This window comes from Lithobates pipiens, unplaced genomic scaffold, assembly GCF_037356315.1.
Source record: "Lithobates pipiens isolate NorthernLeopardFrog02 unplaced genomic scaffold, aLitPip1_a1.2 Scaffold_18, whole genome shotgun sequence".
NCBI lineage: Eukaryota > Metazoa > Chordata > Amphibia > Anura > Ranidae > Lithobates > Lithobates pipiens.
In genome coordinates this window covers 250,321,188-250,338,605 of record NW_027507758.1, presented here as the reverse complement: position 1 = coordinate 250,338,605, position 17,418 = coordinate 250,321,188, and the positions used below count along the sequence as shown (strand labels likewise).

The following is a 17,418-nucleotide window of genomic DNA, read 5'->3' as shown; positions in this document are numbered from 1 at the left end:
CCAATAGGCCAAAAGTAAATTCAGAACCAGGTAACATGGAGAAGGGGTCGAAGAGATACCAAGTGTGAAAGGCCATACAGCACATCCACCATGATTTTGCACACAGAAGCCCTGATCCTTCTCTTCTGGGTGGGGTTCCGTCGCCAGCACTTATGGCTCCTCCTCCCCTAATGAGTGCCGCCATAGCACAGCCGGGTGCAGCGCAGCGCAGTTGCTTTGTGGCCAGACCAGGTGATGTCCTGGGAGGAAGGATGGTGATTGTTCCATCAGACACGCTGCTTGATGTGCCCTCAAACTAGGAAAACTAAGGTAACATTTTCCTACAGAAGTAGACCCCCTTTAAGGGGTAAACTTTGGTGTATGTTGGGTGTTGCCCCTCCTGGGGAGTAATCTTAGGCACTGTCTGGATTTATATTTCCTAGCATCTTTAAGGACCTTTATACTGTGGGATACCATCTGCACTCACATAAATGGTGGAAGAAGCACTTTTTCTACGGGACCCTAACTAGTAGATGGCCAATGGATAAGGATTAAAGTATAGAAACCGATGTTATATATGTATGGACCAGAAGAGGGAAGTTATGTGGGCGCGTATATATATGTATATGTATGTGTATGTACAATGGGGCAAAAAAGTATTTAGTCAGACACCAATTGTGCAAGTTCTCCCATTAAATAAGATGACAGAGGCCTGTAATTGTCATCATATTTATACCTCAACTATGAGAGACAAAATGTGGAAACAAATCCAGACAATCCCATTGTCTGATTTTTGAAAGAATTTATTTGCAAATTATGGTGGAAGTTCATCTCAATACTTTGTTATATATCCTTTGTTTGCAATGAAAGAGGTCAAACATTATCTGTAAGTCTTCACAAGGTTGTCACACACTGTTGCTGGTATGTTGGCCCATTCCACCATGCAGATCTCCTCTAGAGCGGTGATGTTTTGGGACTGTCGCTGGGCAACGCGGACTTTCAACTCCCTCCAAAGGTTTTCTATGGGGTTGAGATCTGGAGACTGGCTAGGCTACTCCAGGAAATGCTTCTTATGAAGCCACTCCTTCGTTGCCCGGGCGGTGTGTTTGGGATCATTGTCATGCTGAAAGACCCAGCCATGTATCATCTTCAATGCCCTTGTTGATGGGAGGAGGTTTGCACTCAAAATATCACAATACATGGCCCCATTCATTCCTTCATGTACATGGATCAGTCGTCCTGCTCCCTTTGCAGAGAAACAGCCCCAAAGCATGATGTTGCCACCCCCACGCTTCACAGTAGGTATGGTGTTCTTTGGTTGCAACTCAGCATTCTCTCTCCTTCATTTTTTTTTTTTTTATTCTTTATTTAAATTTTTCATTTAAGTTGCGTACAAAACATAATCAAGTATTAAAAGAAAACCATAGGACCAAAATACATTCATGCCCTTCAATTTTTCACATTATCCTGGTTTTCTTTCTTTACTTCTCAAGTTCTTCTAAAATATCTCCCTCCCACCCCTCTCCCCACCCCTACCGACCCATTACCTCGTTAAAAATCGTAGATTGTCTAAAGATTTTCCAGTATTTCCATTTCACATGGAATCTCTTTCTTTCTCTTTCTTCCTCCTTTTCCAGCCCTTCAATACTATACATTTCCTCAACTTTTCCTAGCCATTCCTTTACTTTGGGTGCTTCTTTTTCTTTCCATTTTTTCGGAATCAGACTTTTTGGCACGTTTATTAATGAGCTTGTGAGGGAATTCCTATACTCCTTAATTGGGGTATCTACTGCATGGAATAGGCATAACCATGGGTTCTCAGGTAACTGTATTTTAGCTATTACTTCTATATATCTTATTATTTCTCTCCAATATTCTTTAATCTTGGGACAGTCCCACCATATATGGGCCAAACTTCCCGTTTGTCCACAATTCCTCCAACATTTCCCAGATTGCCCTCCTGGTACTTTGCAATTATATCTGGGGTCCTATACCATCTTACTAAAATTGTATAATTTGTTTCTATCATCTTACTATTTTCCGTGGATCTGTGCACCATCTTCAATATTTTTTCTATATTTTGGTTTTCACCCCGTGCTCCTATCTCTTCTTCCCATTTTTTAATGAAAGTTGGTACCTCCGCTTCACATTCCCGTCTCAAGACCTTATAAAACTGGGCAATACCTGCCCTTGGGGATTTCCCCTCACATATCCGCTCCAAGGCAGTCAAATTTTCTCCATCTCTAAGCGGTTGTGGTAGTCTTGAGACGAAATGTCTAAGCTGCAGGTATCGCCACTCATTCAAATCCATCCAATCATTTTCTTTCTGTAATATTGCTAGTGTTTTCAATTTCCCCTCTTTAATTATGTGTCGTAATTGCATATTATCTTGTTTTATCCATTTCCCTCCTATTATACTTTTACCAGGTGCAAAAAAATCATTATCTTTTAAATAAATTAAAGGGGAATTATATTTCCACTTGTTATGTTTGTGTATTCCCTCCCATACTCTAAACACATTTTTTGTGACCAAATGTGTTGTCTTCCCTAGTGAACTATATTTTAAAGGAGTCCAGATTTCTCTACCTAGATTTGTGCCTGATAAACTGTGTTCTATTTTTCCCCATCTTTTTTTACTTTCTAATTTTGCCCATTCCACCACCCATGTTAACACTGCTGCTTCGTAATATTTTCTAAAGTCTGGGACATTCAGACCCCCCTCATCTTTTCCCTTTTGCAAAGTCTTCAGTGGGGTTCTAGGTTTCTTGTTGTTCCAGATAAATTTAGAAATTAAAAAAATTTATCATTTAAAAATATAGGGGGGGGGGGATATATATTGGTAATAGCTGAAATTTATAAAGGATTTTAGGTTGAATAATCATTTTTAAGGCATTAATTCTTCCTAACCATGACAGGGGCTTTGTTCTCATTCTCCTTATTTCTTCTCTCAATTCTTCTAGAAGGGGGATATAGTTTATTTGGTATATTTTTTCTATTGTTGCAGTCAGTTTAATCCCTAAATATTTAATTTCTTTTTGCCATAGAAATGGGAATTCTCTCTTAATGTCAAGTTCTTCTCTTGAATTTATATTTACGTTTAAGATTTCTGACTTACTTGGGTTAATTTTAAAGTTAGATAATTCCCCGTATTCCTGTAAAGCCTTTAACAAGTTTGGCATGGAGATTCGTGGGCTAGATACATAAAACAGAATATCATCCGCGAATGCGGCTGTCTTATGTATTTACCCCTCTATCTCAACCCCCTTTATATCTGGGTTTCTCCTTATCGTCTCCAGGAGTGGCACCAATGCCAGAACGAACAATATGGGGGACAGCGGACACCCCTGTCTAGTCCCATTGTTCATTCTGAAGGCTGTTGATAGTACCCCATTAACTCTTACCACTGCTTTGGGGCTGTTATATAGTGCCTTTATCCACTTCAAAATTTTGGGTCCAAACCCCATTCCCCTTAGGGTACCCATCATGAATCCCCAGTCTACTCGGTCAAAAGCTTTCTCAGCATCTATTGATAGGAGTAGACTGGGGATTCTACTCTCCTTCATCCTCTGAAGCAGTAATATTGACCTTACTCCATTATCTTTTCCTTCTCGCCCCTCAATAAATGCCACCTGATCTGCATGGACTAAGCTAGGCATTAACTTCTTTACTCTAGCGGCCAATATTTTTGCGAACAATTTAACGTCCGTATTGAGTAGTGAGATCGGTCTATAGTTTGAGTATATTGTATTCTCTTTTCCCTCTTTCAATATCGTGGAGATTGTCGCAGTGGAGGCCTCCTCGCTCAGTCCATATTTTGTACCTAGTCCATTATAATATGCACATAAAATTGGGGCTAGTATGTCTCCAAACTTTTTTAGATATTCTATTATATAGCCATCAGGCCCTGGACTCTTTCCTCCTTTGGTCTCTTTTATTGCCTGTATTACTTCTTGTACTGAGATTGGATTCTCCAATTCCTGCGCCAATTCCCCCGGTATTTTAGGGATATTTGCTTGAAATATATAGTCTTTGATTTTTCCCCTTCTCTTCATCTCTTGTTTTTCTGTCTCTTTTTTTCTCACGGAATATAACTGCCCATAATATTCTCTAAAAACTTCTGCTATTTCCTTAGTTTTATAGACCGACTCTCCCTCTTTATTTAATATTTTCTCTATATAATTCTTCGATCTTTTTTTCCTCAATATCTTTGCGAAGATCTTACTATTTTTAATGCCGCTATAATATCTCTCTTTATTAATCCTATTATATATCGTCCTCATTTCCTGTTCCATTAATTCCCCGAGTTCCTCTCTTTTCATAGCCAGTTTATGTAATAGGTCCACTACCTGTCCACTTTCCCTGCCATTTGCCTTTTTATGTTCTTGCTCTAATCTATGGATTTCCTCCCTCAACTCCCTACTCTTTTTAATACCTTCTCTCTTCCTATTTGTACCTAGTGAATTATATATCCCTCTTATATAAGCTTTATGTGTCTCCCAAATAATATTTTCCATATTCTCTTCATTTAAATTAGTGGTAAAAAAAAACTCCAATTCCTTTCTAATTATTTCCTCTCCCTTCTCGTCCAACAGTTCCCTATTCAATTTCCAGGAAAAAGGAGATTTCTGAAATCCTGGGATTTTGATCTTCAGGCATATTGGAGAATGATCAGACAATGTTCTAATTCCTATATCTGTGGATATCACCTCGTCCAGAACCCTATGTTCCACTAACCAGTAGTCGATCCTTGTGTACGTCCCGTGTACAGGGGAATAGAACGAGTAGTCTCGTATCCTTGGGTGCATAGTTCTCCACGCATCCATAAGCTGATACTGATATAGCCTGTGTTTTATTATTCTCCTCTGCTCTTTCCCAATCCCCTGCACACGGGACGAACTATCCATTTGCGGATTCATACAAAAGTTCATATCTCCAGCTATAATTACTCTTCCTCTTTTAAAATCCCATAGTTTCTCCAATATTCCTTTCAGAAAAACCGTTGGACTTCTATTTGGGCAGTATATGTTAGCGGGGGTATAGTCTACTCCCCATAGTTTCCCCTTCAGAAAGAGGAATCTACCCTCCGGGTCGACTAATCTTTCTTCTATTTTATAGTATACCTCCCGTCCTATACCGATAGCTACCCCTTTTGAGTTCCTTGAGTAAGAATCTCCATAAAACCATACCGGGAACCTAGGGGAATATATTCTAATCTTGCTTTCGTATGATAGATGGGTTTCCTGTAAGAACACTATACCCGCTTCATATTGTTCTATTTCTTTCAAAATTTTAAACCGCTTTGCTGATTCATTTAGCCCCCTAACGTTATATGACAAACAATTAACTATAGACATAGATTTTAGTCAGGCTGGTTTTTTCTCTTTTCTCACTTAACGAGGTTCTCTGCTGTCGGGTCTTCTTTCTCCCCCCACCCCTCCCACCCCCCCTCCCAACCTCCTCCCAACCTTCCCAGACCCCTCTTTGGTCCTTGTACCTATATCCAGAATATATCCCCATCCTGGAATATGTACCTCACCCCTTGGGGTGAAGCTCCAAGCCCGGAATTCTGTGTCCCTCCACTCCCCCCCGGCCATGAAGGCTCGGTAGACATAGGGGGGGGAGAGGAGGGAGCAGATAGTCCAGGGAGGCTCTTCCTGTTTCCACCCATACCAACATTCACTTTTATTCACTTTAACTCTCCCATCTCGTTTCTTTTGTAATAAATTACACCAGCCCCCCCTCCCCCCTCTCCCCCTACCCCCCCCCCCCCCTACATTAAGCTCTCTGCCCTATTCCCTCTTCAATTAGTCTTTCTTCTCTTTCCGATCACTTAGGTATACTAATGGTTGGAATCTGTAACTCTGTACAAAAGTCCTGTACTTCTTCCGGAAATTTCAATCTAACCGTCTTTCCGTCCCTATGTGCTATCAATGCTGCAGGGAACCCCCAACTATATTTAATATTAGCTTGTCTTAAATGTTCTAGTAATGGTTTTAATTGTCTTCTTCTGGATAATGTTTCACTTGACAAGTCCGCAAATACTTGCAAAGTTGTTTGCTCGTATTGCAACGGGTGTCTCTCTCTGAGGTTCCTCCATATTTTCTCCTTGTCTGTATACCGATGGAATTTAACAATGACATCTCGTGGGGTTTCCTCCTTCATTCCTAGAGGCTTTCTGATTCTATGTACTCTATCGATCTTTAACTCCTCGTTCTCTTCTCGTCCTAGTAGGGGGTTAAATAGTTTCCTTATTTTTTCTTCCAGTTTCTCTCCATTTTGCTCTGGGAGGGCTCTTATCCTTAGATTTTGGCGTCTATTTTGATTTTCCTGTGCTTCCATTTTATAAAAAGTATTTCTTTGGTTTATTTGCAGTGCTTTCACTTGCGATTTTAATTCTGCGATTTCTTGTGTTTGTTTCTCAGTTCTCTCCTCAGCCTCTTCTACTCTCCGCAGCAAATGGCCCAGATCCATCCGAACATTTGTAATCTCACTCTTAATTAAACTTTCCATCCTTTCAAACATTGCCATCATCTCTATCTTTGTGGGCATTTGAGCTATACTTCGCTGTTCTTCCCCTTCCCCCTCGTAAGTTTCCATCTCTCTCTCTGTTTGTGTTTCTTCTCTTGTTTTATCTCCTTGGGCTCCTTTTAACTTAGCCATTTCCTTTTTTGCGTTTTTGGTTGGCAAGGATGTTTTTTTTTCTACATCTGGGCTTTTTTGGTTACCCTCTTTAGTTGTCAAGTATTTTTGTATAGAACTAGCAGTTACACTAGTATTTAAACTCTCCCTCTGGGTTTTTTTTTTTTTTTACTTTTTTTTATTAGGGCACCTGTAAAGATCCTGTAAAGGACCTATAAAAAAACGTACCCTTCGTCCTTTTTTTCCGATCTCTATATAGCGTAAGAGGGGAGGGAGAACACGTAGAGAGAGAGGAGAAGAAAAAAAAAGGGGAATGTCCTTATACTTTTGCAGCTCTATTTCAGCTTGACCCAATTGTCTAATCAGCTGCTATCCACCACATAATGGAAAGTTACTCTCCAGTAGATATCGCTCCGAGCTTATCGCATAGTTAAATCGCAGAGTTCATCATTTAATTTGCAGCTTAGTTCGTAACATAGTTCATAACCTTTTCAGTCAGTACTAAGCTGTATCAATACTTAGTCCCTAAGTGAGCTTAAAACTCAGTACTAGTTTCAACTATCAGTTTAGTAATTCCAGCGTTTAATCAATTGAGCTGCTCCTAGGGTTATTAGGCAGTCATTGATATTTAAATAGGTCCTCTCGTTAATACAGTTCATGCAGGCCGTTAAATTCCATAGATCTCATGGGTTCATAGTTTTCAGACAAAATCATTGCTCCATCAAGACCTCTCTTATGTCTCCAGTCACTTAACCCTCTCAGACCCCCTAGTTTAGATGGAATTGAAAATTCTGCGACTTGGTGGATTTTTTTTTTTTGTATTTTATTTTGCTGGGGCACCTATGAAAATCCTATAGAGAACCTATGAAAAACGTACCATTCATCCCTCTTGCCCGGTCTCTGTATAGCGTAAGAGGGGCGGGAGGATACGAAAAAAAAAAAAACGCAGAGGGGGGGGGGGAGAAAAAAAAGGAATGTCCTTATACTTTTGCAGCTCTATATTAGCTTAACCCAATTATCTAATCAGCTGCTATCTACCACAGGAAGGAAAGTTGCTCTCCAGTAGATATCGCTCCGAGCTTATCGCATAGTTAAATCGCAGAGTTCATCACCTAATTTGCAGCTTAGTTCGTAGCATAGTTCATAACCTTTTCAGTCAGTACTAAGCTGTATCAATACTTAGTCCTTAAGTGAACTTAAAACTCAGTACTAGTTTCAACTATCAGTTTAGTAGTTTCCAGTACTTCCAGCATTTAATCAATTGAGCCACTCCTAGGGTTATTAGGCAGTCATTGACATTTAAACAGGTCTCTCTCCTTCAAACACGACAAGTTGTATACTTTGGTTTCATCTGACCATATGACATTCTCCCAATCCTCTTCTGGATCCTCCAAATGCTCTCTAGCAAACCTCAGACGAGCCCGGACATGTAGCAGGGGGACACGTCTGGCACTGCAGGATATGAGTCCCTGGCGGTGTGTTACTGATTGTAGCCTTTGTTACGTTGGTCCCAGCTCTCTGCAGGTCATTCACTAGGTCCCCCCCGTGTGGCTCTGGGATTTTTGACCACCGTTCTTGTGATCATTTTGACCCCACGGGATGAGATCTTTTGCGTGGAGCCCCAGATCGAGGGAGGTTATCAGTGGTCTTGTATGTCTTCCATTTTCTAATTATTGCTCCCACAGTTGATTTCTTCACACCAAGCTGCTTGCCTATTGCAGATTCAGTCTTCCCAGCCTAATGCAGGTCTACAATTTCGTTTCTAGTGTCCTTCGACAGCTGTTTGGTCTTCACCATAGCGGAGTTTGGAGAGTAACTGTTTGAGGTTGTGGATAGGTGTCTTTTATACTGATAACAAGTTCAAACAGGTGCCATTAATACAGGTAATGAGTGGAGGACAGAGGAGCCTCTTAAAGAAGAAGATACAGGTCTGTGAGAGCCAGAAATCTTGCTTGTTTGTAGGTGACCAAATACTTATTTTCCACCATAATTTGCAAATAAATTCTTTCAAAAATCAGACAAATGTGATTGTCTGGATTTGTTTCCACATTTTGTCTCTCATAGTTGAGGTATACCTATGATGACAATTACAGGCCTCTCTCAACTTTTTAAGTAGGAGAACTTACACAATTGGTGGCTGACTAAATATTTTTTTGCCCCACTGTATATCCATGTACGTGTATATTTATTAATATGGCTGCACAGTTGAATTTATTACAATTATGTTCTGGTATTGCCCAGTAGGCTTGTGGGTCATCCCCACTGTAATGATGTTTAACACTCCCATTCTTGTAATTTCCTGAACAACTCCTTGCAACTATCCATATTATTTTGATTGTAATATAATACTAGAGCGTGGCTTACTTTGTTCCTATCATGTCCCCCACTAGCTGAATGCTCCCCTGCACTCACACAGGGATCCATGTTACGGTCTGGTATGGGTTCTCCCCTTTGACCCTTGAAGCAGGAGCATCAGCAAGTATGTTTTATTATGAACCAATGGTGAATTATTCAAATGATATGAATTCTAAATTAAGTATGATGTTTTTGTAACCATTTGTGTATTTATCAAGTCTATATTTCTCCCCCAAATAGATGCTCTATTGGCTCCTGAAGACATGTAGAGCCAACCATGCTGGTGTAAGAAAACCCTAGCACCTGGAGGGACTTGAAGCATGTAGCTTACATCTTAACAAGTCTCCTGTTGTGTGGTATATGTGCATTACACCACATATAAATAGCCTAATATATATAATTATAATTTTTGATGGATATTTTGTATAAAAGCTTTTAACGTTATTCAATAATAAATGATGGAATTATTTTTAAGAAATTGATTGATGTATGTGCCTTAAAAGTCCATATTTTTCGCTTTCTCCAAATTATGCACAATTCGGATTAACATAGGGGCTATTGGAGCTGCAGCTCCAGGCCCCTTTCTCAAGATAGGCCCATTTGCCCAAAAAAAATCAAGTTTTTTTTTTTTTTTTTTTTAAAGATAGACTTGTACAAGGATTGTAGCTCGGCGATTAGTCACAGAGACCCCACATTTGGGGAGTAGGTAGTTAAAGACCCACTGCAGCACTGGTTAAAATATGGGGCTGCTATCATCTATGGATACGGGGCTCCTTGTGCAGACTGTCATAAGCTACATACAGAGCGGTCAGTATAAATACAAGCTGGAACACTCTGCAGCAGACTGAGAGGATGAACTCACATAGCTTATAATAATTATTTTTATATTACTTATGATAATTAACCCCTTGCCACCCAGGCCCATTCTGAGACTTCTCTCCTACATGTAAAAATCATCATTTTTTTTATGCTACAAAATTACTCAGAACCCTCAAGCATTATATATTGTTTTAGCAGACACCCTATGGAATAAAATGGTGGTCTTTGCAATGTTACACGATATTTGCGCAGCAATTTTTCAAACGTGTTTTTTTGGAAAGAAACTGTTTCATTCATTAAAAAAAAAAAAATAAAGTTAGCACGATTTTTTGTTGTGTACTAAGCGATGCTTTACATTTTTTTACAGGTTACATGTTTAGAGTTACAGAGGAGGTCTAGTGCTAGAATTATTGCTCTCACAGTAACGATCGTGGCGTATGTAACCTGTGTGTATCTGGCTCTGATACTAACCAGTGTCTACCCAGGGACTGACTAGTATCTCTCCCCAGTCTGTCCCCACACACCCTCTCACCTGCTGACCTGTGAATGGGGCAATCACTCCCGTAGTGTTATTGTGTTCTGCCAGTGAATACAATGATTAGTGTTGCTAACTATAGCTGGCAGCACTGATTGTTTTGGGGAAAACCTGACAGGCTGGTTGTACTCAAGTCGGTTAATAGGTTGACTTGTGTAAAACCAGCTAGCCCATACATAGATCGACTATGGCTGGTCTCTGCTTAATTGGTGTAATTTCAATCCATGTATGGCCAGCTTAACCACTACGCAGTCCCTAAACATCCTTCCACAAACCTTTCCATTTTTCATTCCCAGATTACTTCATCCTCCTCTCCTATACATAGTGCCCACTGTCATACTCTCCACACTTCTCTCCTATACATAGTGCCCACTGTCATACTCTCCACACTTCTCTCCTTTACATACTGCTCACTGTCATACCCTCCACACTTCTCTCCTATACATAATGCCCGCTGTCATATCCTCCACACTACTCTCCTATACATAGTTCCCACTGTCATACCTCCAACACTTCTCTCCTATACATAGTTCCCACTGTCATACCTCCAACACTTCTCTCCTGTACATATTGCTCACTGTCATACCCTCCACACTCTTCTCTTCTACATAGTGCCCAATGTCATACCCCCTACACTCCTCTGCTGTGCATACTGCCCACTGTCATACCCTACACACTCCTCTCCTGTACATAGTGCCTTCTGCCATACCCTCTGCACTCCTCTCATGTACATAGTGCCCACTGTTAGACCCTCCACATTCCTCTCCCTCACCTGCACATACTTCCCACTTTTATACCATTCATGCTCCTCCCCTATGCCTCTTACCCACAAAAACTGTTCTTTAAAATTATACTGAATATCCTCAGTGTTACCAACTCTAGAATGAGCACACTTTTGTTAGTTCAACTAAAGGAAATCTCACAGTCCTCATATTTGTTCTGCCCCATTATTAGTACTTATTTAATTTTGTAATTACTATTGTGATGTATAGAGGAACATAGGGGATGTCAGCTACTCCAGATATAGCACTTGTAAAAAAAGCGTCACTGAAAATATTTTTGAAATATTGACAACTATGTACTAAGGCACTGCCCAAGGGCCACAGGTAGGGGGCCCCATGACAGGCTCCTGTGATATTAAAGCAGTAGTAAACTTTTCTAACATTACTACTTTTTAGAGGCCCTGGGGTAGGTTATGCCACAATGTACAATTATGCCCAGCATATTAGCACATTAGGGTACACTTACCTGTCAGACTGAGCCCTCCAGTGCTGTGCTGTGAGCACTTCCATCTTCACCCGGTCTTCCTTCTGGGTTCTGTGCCTTCGGACACTTGCCTTGGCCAGGCTGCTTTGATGTCATTCCCACACATGCTCATGTGCATCCTCTCTCTCCCATCCCCCCCATTTCTTTCTCATCCTCCCTCCCTTACCCTTCACACCTCTTTCATCCCCTTTCTCCCTCTCTCTCTCTAATTTAATTTGTTATAACAAAAATAGTTTGCATTTTTATTTATTTATTGTTTATAAAAGGCCCCACAAAAATCTTCAGCACCAGGCCCACGAAGTTCTTAATCTGGCCCTGACTAATTAAGATTATGAGTGTTCATGGTACCACCCAGTGGGCACTGTACCTACAGTATATAGATATCAACTTTAATATACACAAACATGAATAGTGATATAACTAAGGAATAAACAGAGGTTTGAGGCAAATTCTGAAGGTCAAGCCCTAGGACAGGGATATGCAATTAGCGAACCTCCAGCTGTTGCAGAACTACAATTCCCATGAGGCATAGCAAGACTGACAGCCACAAGCATGACACCCAGAGTCAGAGGCATGATGGGACTTGTAGTTTTGCAGCAGCTGGAGGTCCGCTAATTGCATATCCCTGCCCTAGGAGATCATAGTAACCAGCACGTCACTTAAGATATTTATAAAGCTATGAAAATGATGTAACAACAAAGGCTAATATTTATTTACATCCCTATGAACAATAAAGTCATATGTAAGAGATGCTTGCTGAGTAAAGCTGAAAGTAATTAAAGCGGAGGTCCACCCTAAAGTGGACCTTCCGCTCATTGGAATCCTCCCCCCCTCTGGCGCCACGATCGGCACCTTTCAGGGGGGAGGGGGGTGCAGTTACCTGGATAATCCAGGTAACTACACCCACTTCCGGGATAGCTCTCTGCGGAAAGGGGCGTAGATCTACGCCCCTTTCCGAAAGTCCCCCGCTGCCTGCTGGGAAACACACAGATCCCAGAGGCAGCGGGTCCATTCTTATTGCGCAGCGCGATTCGCGCATGCGCAGTAGGGAACCGGGAAATGAAGCCGAAAGGCTCCACTTCCTGATTCCCATACCCAAGATGGCGGCGGCAGCACCCGAGTGACGATCGAGAGATCGGCTTCGGGTGCCAACATCGCGGGCGCGCTGGGCGGGTAAGTGTCCTTATTTTAAAAGTCAGCAGCTGCTGTATTTGTAGCTGCTGGCTTTAAAAAAAAAAAAAAAACGGCGGACTCCCGCTTTAAGAGCCCAGTTTAGAAGGAAGATGATGATTTGACACAGGGGGTATGGTCCCTAACTTGTACTATGGCCCAAGGAGATTGCAACTGCATTAAAGTCCTGGACCACAAATCTGAATTTATAAATATTTTTTTGTTGCTCATACAAGCCTAGTTCATTCAGGACATTAAGAAATAATCACACACAAAAAAATGGTGGTGGAATGTTCTTTGCCCTTCTAATTTCCATTACTATATATTCAACTAAGCCTGGCCAACGGTAATATTAGGTCATCACATACACTATTTTTTTCAAAAGTATAGGGATGCCTGCCTGTACACGCACATGAATTTTAATGGCATCCCAGTCTTAGTTCGTAGGGTTCAATATTGATTTGGCCCACCCTTTGTAACTATAACAGCTTCAATTTTTCTGGGAAGGCTGTCCACAAGGTTTCGGAGTGTGTCTATGAGGAATGTTTGACCATTCTTCCCGAAGTGCATTTGTGAGGTCAGGCACTGATGTTGGACGAGAAGGCCTGGCTCACAATCTCCACTCGAATTCATCCCAAAGGTGTTCTATTGGGTCGAGGTCAGGACTCTTTGCAGGCCAATCAAGTTCCTCCACCTCAAACTTCTTGGGTGTGTAAAGGCAGGTGTCCCAATACTTTTGCCTAGAAAGAAAAAGCTGAATAGGAATCAGGTTTAGTATTAGGCTCTGTTATATGCAAAGTGGATGCATTTTGAACTGGAGCCGATTCTAATATATGCGGTGCAGCGACAGTGCTTTTGAGGTAGCTGGTTGGAGTTGCTGAAATTCATCGAGATCCCAGCTGTGGCAGAGCTGGGGGGCCTATTCCTAATCATCTTTGGAAGCAGCCAAGCAGACTCTCTAAGGATCTGCTCTGGAAGACTCACTGAAGAGTGCTGGGTGGAAGCTGGAAAGTGGTAGCTGTCCTCTAGCATTGTATTAACCCCTCCCTCATTGAAGAGTGTCTGGTGGAAGTTAAGAACTCAGCAGTTGTCCTGAAGCATAGAGATGCCTGATAGAAACTGGGGGAGATCCGCTGTCCTGGAGAGACATTGTGAAAATAGACCTGAGCTCAAGATCAAAATGACTGTGTGCTGGTTTTGAAGGATACACACCAGCAGTAGTTCTTTCTGGGACAGCCCTTATGCCACGTACACACGACCGGTTGTTCCATCAGAATAAACTCTGACGTTTTTTCCAATGGAGTTCCGCTGAAACGGACTTGCCTACACACAATTACACCAAAGACTGATCGTTTAGAATGAGGTGACGTACAACGCGTACAACGTTTTTGGTCTATCGAAACAGCATACAGGCGAACGGTTTTCCCAATAGAAATTGATTCAGTCGGAAAGATTTAAAACACGTTCTATTTCTAGGTCCATCAGAATTTTTGAAAAAAAAAGTCAGTTGCTGCCCACACACGATCGGAATATCCGATGGAATTATTCCGTTGGACTTTTTCTGCCGGAAAGTCCAACCATGTGTACACTGCATTACAGGGTCTCAGTTCTGACCATGTCTACTAACCCTTGGTGGTTCAAAAAAGCCTAACCTAGTCAGGAGTGGCTCCTGTTACAAGTCAGCAATGTTTGAAGTATCCCATCCAACCCCTCTCCCATTCCAAGTTCTACAAGCAATATACAACAAAAAGACAACCTCTAGATTATTTATTGGAGACAGAGTGAATGTAATGTTACTTGTGTGACTGGTGGGCTCTGCACTAGTTCGGAAAAGAATCTGTTAAAATCATTGTCACCTACAAGTGTAGCACTACACTGGCTTGATATAAAATTAAATAAAATGTTGGCATTTTATTTTATTGTACAGTTTAAAATGGATAGTGCCTTTGTAGAGAAATACTTTTAATATGCTTTTGAACATTAAAATGACTTACACTTTGTACTGCACCGTATACGTGCATGGCTGTTGTACATCACACACGGCATCCCAACGCAGTGTGGTATGGAAGTTTACAGAACTAAAATACACGTTCTCCACTTTAACAGTCATATCCACAGCTGAGATATCTATATACAGAAAAAAAAATACAACATAAGCTAAGTTGAAAAAAAAAAAAAAAACACAAACACGATAGAAAAATTGTCCTCCAGCTTTATATAAGCATTATTAAAAGGTCATTCTCAATCAAAGATAATACTGTATATCAGTTACAGGCTAATGCCGCGTACACACGACTGGACTTTTCGAGGCAATAGGTCCGACGGTATTCCGACGGACTTTCGGCGGAGTTCCGACGGACTTTCCGAATGACCGGACTTGGCCACACAAAATCACACCAAAGTCCGACAGATTCGAACGTGATGACATACAACTGGACTAGAATAAGGAAGTTCATAGCCAGTAGCCAATAGCTGCCCTAGCGTCGGTTTTTGTCCGTCGGAATAGCATACACATGAATGGATTTCTCGGTCCAGCGGAGTTCCGGTGGAAAAATGTAAAACATGTTCTATTTCTAAAGTCCGCCGGATTTTTGGCAAGCAAAAACACAAGATTGAATTGTCCGACGGCCTAGTTCCGTTGGACCTTTGCTGTCAAAAAGTCCGGTCATGTGTATGTGGCATAAGAGTCTGTTGGACTTAATTTACTGGGTTTTAAATTTATTGGGACCTCTGTTGAGGAGATATGTCTGACATATTTCCTGTCCACCTCTTGTCACATTCCCCATACATTGAATGCAGGAGTCTCCCCAAAAGAGCCCCATAGAAAATATGAAAAAAAGTTGAGCGGTTTAAGGAAATCTCTACAGAATTTGTAATGCTGTCTCTAATGTCCACACTTTTTGAATTGCTGAAACAAAACAAACTTCTTACTCAATGATCTACATACACTAATCAGGCACTTTATTAGGTATGCCTGTTCAATTGCTTGGTAAAACAAATTGATAATCAGCCAATCACATGGCATCTGGACGTGGTGAAAATGACTTGCTGAAGTTCAAACCAAGTATCAGAATGAGGAAGAAGTTCTGAGTATTTCAAAAACTGCTGATCTACTGGGATTTTCATGCACAACCATCTCGAGGGCTTACAGAGAATGGTCCAAAAATATCCAGTGAGCGGCAGTTGTGTGGACGAACATGCCTTGTTGATGTCAGGAGGTCAGAGTAGAATGAGCAGACTGGTTCGGAATGATAGAAAGGCAACAGTAACTCAAACACAACCAAGGTATGCAGAATACCATCTCTGAATGCACAAAACCTTGAAGCAGATGGGCTATAGCAGCAGAAGACCACATCAGGTGCCACTCCTGTCAGCTAAGAACAGGAAACTGAGGCTACAATTTGCACCGCCTCACCAGAATTGGACAATAGAAGATTGGAAAACGTTACCTAGTCTGATGAGTCACAATTTCAGCCTCAACATTCAGATGGTAGGGTCAGAATTTGGCATAAACAACATGAACATATGGATCCATCTTGCCTTGTATCAACAGTTTAGTATGGTTGTGGTGGTATAATGGTGTGGGGGATAATTCACATCAAGGATGTGCAGCCGACAAATCTGCAGCAACTGCATGATACTATCATGTCAATATGGACCAAAATCTCTGAGAAATGTTTCAAACATCTTGTTGAATCTAGGCCATAAAGAATTAAGACAGTTCTGAAGATAAAAGGGGGACAAAACCGGTACTAGTAAGGTGTACCTAATACACCACCCAGATCCGCAGCCTGTAACACTCTATGAGAGCCTGAAAGCTGCTTCAACTGAGCGGGGCTGGACAGTGCATCAAGTGGTACTAATGCCGTGTACTTACAACCGGACTTTCCGGCAGACTAGGTCAGACGGTCTTCCCAACTGACTTTTCAGCGGAGTTCCGATGGAAATTCTGAGCGAACAGACTTGGCCACACACGATCACACAGTCCGATGGATTCGAATGTGATGACATACGACCAGATTAGAATGAGGAGGTTCATAGCCAGTAGCCAATAGCTGCCCTAGCGTCGGTTTTCGTCCTTCGGACTAGCATACAGAAGAACGGATTTTTCGACCAGACTCAAGTCCGTCGGAAAGATTTGAAACATGTTATAAATCTAAAAGTCCGTCTGATTTTTTGACAGCAAAGGTCCGATGAAGCCCACACACGATCGAATTGTCCAGTGGATTCGTTCCGTCTGACCTTTGCTGTCGAAAAGTCCGGTCGTGTGTACATGGCATAATGTTTAGGCCTCGTTCACACCAGAACGCAGTGTGGGAAACCCCACGTTCCATACGCATGTCCCATACCTCGTTTAAAACTCACTGGGTGTGCGGTCTGCTGCTGGCGTCAATTTATTCCTAATGACATCCCAAACGCAGGTTGCAAATGCACTGCTTTTGCCTGCGCCAGATCTCATGGTACTGCAGATTCCTGCCACTGTCATTCACACTGGCACTAATAGCCTTACTTTTTTCTGATAATTTTGGCCGATTACCTATCCCGTTAAAGGATACACACTAATTCTAATCACGTATAGCTTAGATATGACAATAATCAAAGGGAGGTGATGGCAACCCTGTGGAAAGTAGAAAGCTTTTGCACTCATTCAGATT

General features: G+C 41.5%; 1 protein-coding gene across 1 annotated transcript in view; it reads right to left on the bottom strand.

Annotated features, from left to right (window-relative positions):
- Positions 1–17,418, bottom strand: part of IL22RA2 (interleukin 22 receptor subunit alpha 2) — a 50,278-nt gene that overhangs the window by 29,492 nt on the left and 3,368 nt on the right. The window contains exon 2 of the mRNA XM_077486779.1: positions 14,758–14,890. Coding sequence (XP_077342905.1) covers positions 14,758–14,890 — 133 coding nt within the window. The remainder of the gene's footprint in view (positions 1–14,757; positions 14,891–17,418) is intronic.